At 43.7% G+C, this 7580-nt stretch overlaps 1 protein-coding gene across 1 annotated transcript in view; it reads left to right on the top strand.

The window, feature by feature from the left end:
- Nucleotides 1–5022, top strand: part of LIMS2 (LIM and senescent cell antigen-like domains 2) — a 16511-nt gene extending 11489 nt beyond the window's left edge. Inside the window, exons 5-9 of the mRNA XM_009993521.1 lie at nucleotides 1145–1295; nucleotides 2334–2426; nucleotides 3274–3322; nucleotides 3510–3585; nucleotides 4623–5022. Of these exons, the coding sequence (XP_009991823.1) occupies nucleotides 1145–1295; nucleotides 2334–2426; nucleotides 3274–3322; nucleotides 3510–3585; nucleotides 4623–4770 (517 nt within the window). The 3' untranslated portion in view covers nucleotides 4771–5022. The remainder of the gene's footprint in view (nucleotides 1–1144; nucleotides 1296–2333; nucleotides 2427–3273; nucleotides 3323–3509; nucleotides 3586–4622) is intronic.
- Nucleotides 5023–7580: the final 2558 nt, after the last annotated feature.

The following is a 7580-nucleotide window of genomic DNA, read 5'->3' as shown; positions in this document are numbered from 1 at the left end:
TTCCTGGAGAGGAAGAGAAGATGGCTTGGTGAGCTGACATCTCTCTGACCTGAATTACTTACCATGAGGGCAGTGTAACTGGAGCACAGCACTGCTCTAAGATGAGTAGCAGTGCTGATGAATGAAATCCAGAATCCCAGAATGCTGAGGGTTGGAAGGGACCTCTGAAGGTCATCAAGTCCAACCCCCCTGCCAGAGCAGGACCAAAACTAGGGCAAATGACTCAGAAAGGCATCCGGACAGGTCTTGAAAGTCTCCAGAGAAGGAGACTCCACAACCTTTCTGGGCAGCCTGTCCCAGGGCTCTGTCATCCTCACAGGAAAGAAGTTCTTCCTCATGTTCAGGTGAAACTTCCTGAGCACCAGTTTTAATCCATTGTCCTTTGTCCTGTCCCAGGGCACAAGTGACAAGAGCTTGTCCCTGCCTTCTTGACCGCAGCCCTCCTGTATTTATAGACATTCATTAGATGCCCTCTCAGTCTTCTCCTCTCTAGACTGAAAAGCCCCAGGTCTCTCAGCCTTTCCTCATCAGACAGGTGTTCGAGTCCCTTCAACATCCTTGTAGCCTCCATTGGACTCTCTCCAGTAAAAATCTCTGCCCCTCTTGAACTGGGAAGCCCAGAACTGGGTGCAGTACTCTAGATGAGGTCTCACTAGGGTGGAGTGGAGGCAGAGGACAACATCCCTTAATCTGCTGGACACACTCATCCTAATGCACCCCAAGATACCATTAGCCTTCTTGGCCACAAGGGCACATGGTTGTCCTATGCATAACTTGTGGTCTACCAGGACTCCACGGAGATGGTCTCTAGTACATGGGCCTTGTACCTGAGCTGTCCCCTTCAAAGACAGCCTGAGCCTTTGCATGACACTGCATTGTTCCATGTAAGTGCACCTGGAATTTCTGCCAGAGGATCTAGCCGTGATATTCTGCGCATGTTCTCTTGTTTGGCAAACTGAGAAAGCAATTCTAGATAGATGAGTTAACAATAACTGTGTTTCACTGGCTTAATGTAATGACTGAATTTGTAGCGTGAACATTGTCAAAGTCTGTTAACTTCCAGCTCTAGTCTTCCAAACCTTCGTCTCGGCATGACAGAGCTTCACTCAGTGCTCTGACTCCAGGGACCTGTTTGTGTTTTCAGGAAGGAACTGACTGCTGAGGCCCGGGAGCTGAAGGGAGAGCTGTACTGTCTGCCCTGCCACGACAAGATGGGCATCCCCATCTGCGGAGCGTGTCGCCGGCCCATTGAGGGTCGAGTGGTCAATGCCCTGGGGAAGCAGTGGCACGTGGAGGTGAGGCCCCCCTGCATCTTACACTTCAGACAGAAAACAGCCAGCCATGTTTCAGTTTGTCCTTAACTTAGTGAGAGAACTGCAGCAGGGTCATCAGGGTTGCCTAAGCAAGCTCTGCTTTCACAGCAGTAAGAATTTTAAAATGCCTGAGTTGCATTGCAAAGACTCTGGCAGAATCTGATTCACTGAACAGCATTTCTTACTAATACGTTTACATATTTACTATTATGTACTTGGATAAATCCTCTCCAACCCCAGTTAACCATTCATCACTGTTAGAATTAATGATGTAGGCAGAGCCAGCACAATTTGTGCTTTTTAGGCCTTTTCAGCTGATTTTTTCTTTAACTTTTAGCTGAGTTGTCACAGATGCTCCAAAGTTTTTTTGAGATTTTTGTTTTCAGTGACAGAGTTTTCAGTCTCCTTGGGGTAGAACTGAGAGAGATAATGCTGCTCATTTGAAGTGTTCTAGGTTCCTGTTTCTCTTTGAAACAAGCAAGATAACAGTCTGCAGGTCTGTCAGTATAGACACGAGATGACTGCCCTTTCAGAAGGTTTCTAATTCTCTATCTAATTCTACCTATCTTTAATACAATTCTTCATTACTATAGTAGACTAAATATTTCCTCTTTTACTTTCATAAAGGTTTTCCTGTCTGAGTTTCATTAAAGCATTGGGTTGTAACAGTTTTAAACTGAAAGAGGGGAGATTTAGAGGAGATATTAGGAAGATATTCTTTAGTGTGAGGGTGGTGAGACACTGGCCCAGGTTGCTCAGGGAAGCTGTGGAAGCCCCTTCTTTGGAAGTGTTGAAGGGCAGGTTGGATGGGGCTTGGAGCAGCCTGGTCTGGTGGGAGGTGTCCCTGCCCATGCACGGGGTGGGACTGAATGAGCTTTAAGATCCTTTCCAACTCAAACCATTCTGTGATTTTATGATTAAGTGTCTTGTATTGAGCCATGATTTGTATCTATGTAAGTTTTTCACTGGTGATGAAAAAGTCTCTTAGCCTGCCACTGAATGTCTTCTTTCCTTTTATAGCATTTTGTTTGTGCCAAGTGTGAGAAGCCATTCCTGGGGCACCGACACTATGAGAAAAAAGGACTGGCTTATTGTGAAACTCACTATAACCAGGTAAATTCTGCTTCTATACTGTAGGTACCTGCTCTGACTGGCAAATGGGGTTTTTTTTTGCATTTTACATAGGCAAAGCTATGCAGATTTTGCATAATCTGAATGTGTAGAGGCAATGCTATATTAAGAAATTAGTGAGATATAACAGAAAAAACAGGTTTTCTTGGTAAATGTGAAAAGTGATGCTGAAAACAACAGAAATGTCTGGGGGATGCTGATTTTTCTTTGTGCCATTGACAGAATAAAGCACTGACTATGGGTTGTGATTAAAATCCCTGTAATTCTACTTGCATCCATGGGCCTAAGATCAATGTTGTGCAGTCTAAAGCATAAGAAAAGCATGTTTCAAAAGCCAATCAAAGTTTATTTTTTCTGTATGACTACTGAACAGCTACAAGTTTGGTATTTTCTTCTGTCAGATAATTTAAGTCTCTCCCATAACAGATAAGTGCTACTGTTTTGAAAGTAGCTCTAGGTTTTATTTTATGTTGATAGTTAAGCAGCAGGAGATGTCTATAGAAAGCAGCAGAAAGCAGCAGACTCTACTGATCCTCTTTTTTCCAAATTGCCACATGTACAGGACTCTGAGCTCACATAACAGTGGTAGAGTGTAAGACATCAACAAAAAGGGTTTGTAGTGTTAGTGGTGTGAGATCCAAAGGGACACAGACTGTTTGGCAAGTGTATGAGAAGTCATTCAGAAAATTTAAATTGGTATATCTGGGGGCTACTGCAATGTCTAGGGATTCTTTAGTTGTTAGGATTTAATGTTCACACCAGCTGTGTGATTTGAGGAGCATGAGTGGTCAGTAACATGAGTTCCTGTTCTTATTATTTTGCTGTGCAGCTCTTTGGAGATGTCTGCTACAACTGCAGTCATGTGATCGAGGGAGATGGTAAGATTTGTTCTCTCCTTGTTCTGGGTTGCTGTCCTTGCTCCATTTGTTAGTGCAGCTGTTGCAGTCCCACAGTTGCAAGGCACTAGTGTTGCCTTTCCACATCTGGCCTCATTTGAATTTGGATACAAATCCGAATTCAAATAATCTGGCAGTTTCCTCTTACTTTGTTCTTTTGCTTTTGCAGTGGTATCAGCTCTTAATAAGGCCTGGTGTGTGAATTGCTTCTCCTGCTCCACCTGCAACATCAAGCTTACACTGAAGTAAGTCAGTGTTTCTACTTTGGATCATCAGCTTAAAGAGGGGAGATTCAGGTTGGACCTTAGGAAAAAGGTCTTTCCTGTGAAGGTGGTGAGACCCTGGCCCAGGTTGCCCAGGGAGGTTGTTTGTGGCTGCCCCATCCCTGGAGATGTTAAAGGCCAGGTTGGATGGGGCCTTGAGCAACCTGATCTAGTGGGAGGTGTCCCTGCCCATGGCAAGGAGTGGGAGTAAATGAGCTTTAAGGTCCCTTTCAACCCAAACCATTCTATGACATGATCATATCATACATTTGTCCCTAAGGCAGGGGATCGGCCCGCGAGAGCCATCAGCCAGTCTCTCTGAGGGGCAGTGTACCTTGTCTCTGTGGAGAAGGTGCTTATAATTCCACTGATTATAGAACTAAAAGGGAGCTGGGACTCAGCATCCTCTGGTTTATTTTCCTTCATTCATCTGTTCTGTAAGAAAGTTGGGTAAGAGGAGAACTCATTTAGCAGTACAGAGGGAAGGTTCTAAACTTCGAGTAGCTGCCTGTCCTGAAATACCTGCAGCCTCCATGTCTCCTTACTCTGGATGCTCCCCTCAGTGCAATCTGCAGTTGCATAGATTATGCTAAAAAAATATTATGCCACTTACCTCAAATATATAGAAGACAGACAGAAAGCAAAGCAATTCTACATTTCCTTTCTCAGGTTCAAACCTTTGTCCTACTATGTTGGGCTGGCCCCACTGGCCTTTTACATGAATTGTGAAGAGGACCTTTGAAGTGACACTTCCATTCTACAAAAACATTATTATTCTAGACTGTTACATAGAATATATAGAAAAACCTTGTTCCTTATTTGACTAACAGTACTAATGACCCTAGTTCCCTGTTAAGAGCCCAGTCTCTGTACTTACATGACCAGATGAGGAGGTGAGTTGCTTTCTACATGCAGACAAACACAGACAGCAGCATTTTTGTAGGTGCACAGAGACTGGATTTAGTAAAGCATATCTTTTCCAATAACATTTTGAGAGCCTGCTGTTCTTTGTGTTAAAGGAATAAGTTTGTGGAGTTTGACATGAAGCCTGTCTGCAAGAAGTGCTATGAGAAATTCCCTCTGGAGCTGAAGAAGCGCCTGAAGAAGCTGTCAGAGCTGGCATCCAAGAAGGCACATCCCAAAGCTCTGGATTTAAACTCTGCTTAAACAGGTCTGTCAGTTGACTGACTGCACTCTGACAGTCATGAGCTGCTGCTCACAGCAGCTGTTGATTACAGAGGCAAGTGAAACCAAAGATATGTAATACCTTCCCCTGTTTCTGGTAATGTAGCTTGCTTCTTGACTAGACCTTTTCTCAAAAAATTGTCTATTAACACTGGCAGAAAGAGGAATATGATTTCTGCTTGAGCAATTTACAGGCTAGTTATTAATTTGCTAATAACTTTTGCCTTTGTGGGATTGTGCAGTCTTTCCTTCCTCAATTGAACTGTAGTTCTTTCTCCATTCCTCTGTAGTCTAAGGAATCTGGAAACAGTGATTGAGTGTAGGGCTGGAGGAAATGTGGGATTTGCTCTTTTTCAGTTACAGTATAAAAACATTTTCTTCTTATCCTGACTGAAGACATTGTAGATTTTTTTTAATATATAGGCAAGTATTCTGAAAGCTGTCACTCTTTACTACATCCAAATGTTCTGTTATTTCTCCAGATTTCTACTGAGCATATAGGGATGCTGTAGAGTTGTTCTGCTTTGCAGGCTTACAGAGAAAGCCCAGGAACCAGCAGTCATGGCATCTGCACTGCCCACCTGTCAGGCTCAGGACTAATATTAAAAAGGCTGAAGATGTTTCCTTTGCTGATTCCTTATTCAGCAGTAGGGAGATGTTCATTGTCAAGGCCATGTCAACCTCTTCAGAACAGCTGGGCTCTCCTTAAGGAGAAGGTGGCTATGAGAAACAAAGATTTTGTTAGAAACTGACACTGCCATTTGCTCAGTTTGTTCTCTACTACTATGTGGGCACTAGGGCTTCTGGGCTAAACACAAAGCATGTCCTACCCACTGGCCAAGCTGACGTTTCTTGAGGCAGTGCAGCTGGACCCTTGGTTATCCTTCTGGATGATGAAATCCAGTTGATTATATGGTACCAGTGTAAGTTCTTCAGTTTCAGATCCAGTCTTTTATTTGCAAGGTGAGTATTCATTCCTAGGTCACACTCCAGAAAGCCCAATTCTATGAAGAGATTTCTAATATTTATAGTTTGTAGCAAATGTGGCTTTCTGCAGGAAAAACCCAGGAAATATTTTTTCTTAAGAGTTTCACCCAAATGAGAGTTTACCATTATCTTTCTTCTTAAGACCTGAGTATACTTACAGAGAGGACCTCAAACATGAATCTGTACATCTTAAGCTTCTGCTTTGTAGTTTTGCCTGTCACTGATGAATTTCACTGCTCCTACAGTCTCTGCTACTACAACCCAAGGTGCTGAGAGATTTACTGGGTTTGAACATTCTTGAGGTTTCTTTATGGGTGTTCCTGAGTCCACCTATCTGTTGGATAATCACAGTGAGCTTCTGAGACAGCTGGAGGTGTCCCCTATAGTGTCTTCTGCTGAAATAAACTAGGCAGCCTGAAAATCCCTTTTCATGGGGAGCTGAAGACTGTACCTGCCCTTTTGTGAGGTGGACAGGATGAAAAGCACTGAAGGACTGCTGCCCTCCTGTGATTTCAGTCTTCCAAAAAGTGGCTAGTTTAGTAGATCAAATGAGCACAGCAGGGCCCAGGTACCAGCCTGCAGCCCCGGGTGGATTAGCTCGCAAGAAACTAAAGCCTTCTTGCTTCTTGTATGAGCAGCAACTGAATTGGGGCAAAAATCTACCTTAAAATGTCCTCTCTGCTCAGATCTGCAGCATTAATGGTCACTGTAGCTACCACCTATTAAACTGTATGGGTGATGTGACAGCAGTGCTGGGAAAGCCCAGCTGATGATGTGCAGATGGGAATCCCATGTGTGAGACCATCTCTTAGATGCCACCGACTTTGCTAATTCCATTTCCTTCAGCTGCTTGGCATTTTGTTGCTGTAAGTTACTCACAAACTTTTAACTTGGGTATCCACTGTAACACTGGTGAGGGGATAGGCTGTAATTTTAACAGGAGAGCTCTTCCATCCTCTGCTGAGCAATGTGCACTGTAGCTTGCACTAATAGTAGCAGCTTTTGTCACTGCTTTAGAAGAATGTCTGGTCACTGGCTGGCTGGTCACTGTGCTCCCACCAGCTTTTAAATGGTCTTTCAGCTAAGGGCACAAAGAACAGCATTGCTTTTGGTGCAGGAGGATGTGGCCACTGCAAAGACCCATCTTGTAAGCCTATTCCTTGGCATTTTTTCACAGCAGAAGACACAAGGACTACTGACCTAGGTGCGGTTCAGTCTGTTGTGTGGATTTAGGTCTGTTCCTATACTCCTAGTCACAGGCCATGTCTAACACTAAATCTGGACATGTGGTGAAGGAACACGCAGCCACGTAGCTGCTGGTAGACATGGAACAGCTCTGCAACTAGTAGGCAACAGTTCCGTGGCCACTCTCAAGTTCAGCAATGGAAAATGCATTTATCTAGAGGCAAATGGAATGATGTTTGTGCTTTTTCAAGTGGAGATTTAGTGGGTGCTCTCACTTGGTCTCATGTTAGAAATTAAGTTGACCAGCTTTGGTGGTCTTCAGTGTTCAGAGGACAGTTGATAAAATTCTCCTTAATAAGCTGTTCAGTTCTCTAGGATTTGGATTCCGTCCTTTTGTTCAGAGCATTTCCTAAAATTAGTGGAGGGAAAGTCATTAGCAATCCCTGATGATCCCTGTATGACCAGAAGGTGATAGTCTCTCAGTATCTCTTAAATTATTAAATGTTCACAATTGTTTTTCTTACAGTCCTGCTGCCCATAGCTTGCAATGCGCAGAGTGACAGTAGTGAGTATTACTGACATACCTTTTGTGAGACAGTGGAATTGGAGGAATGGGAAAA

The sequence above is a fragment of the Chaetura pelagica genome, unplaced genomic scaffold, assembly GCF_000747805.2.
Source record: "Chaetura pelagica isolate M959 unplaced genomic scaffold, ChaPel_1.0 scaffold192, whole genome shotgun sequence".
Classification (NCBI taxonomy): Eukaryota; Metazoa; Chordata; class Aves; order Apodiformes; family Apodidae; genus Chaetura; species Chaetura pelagica.
The sequence above is the reverse complement of the archived record's forward strand: the minus strand, read 5'-3'. Positions and strand labels throughout refer to the sequence as shown.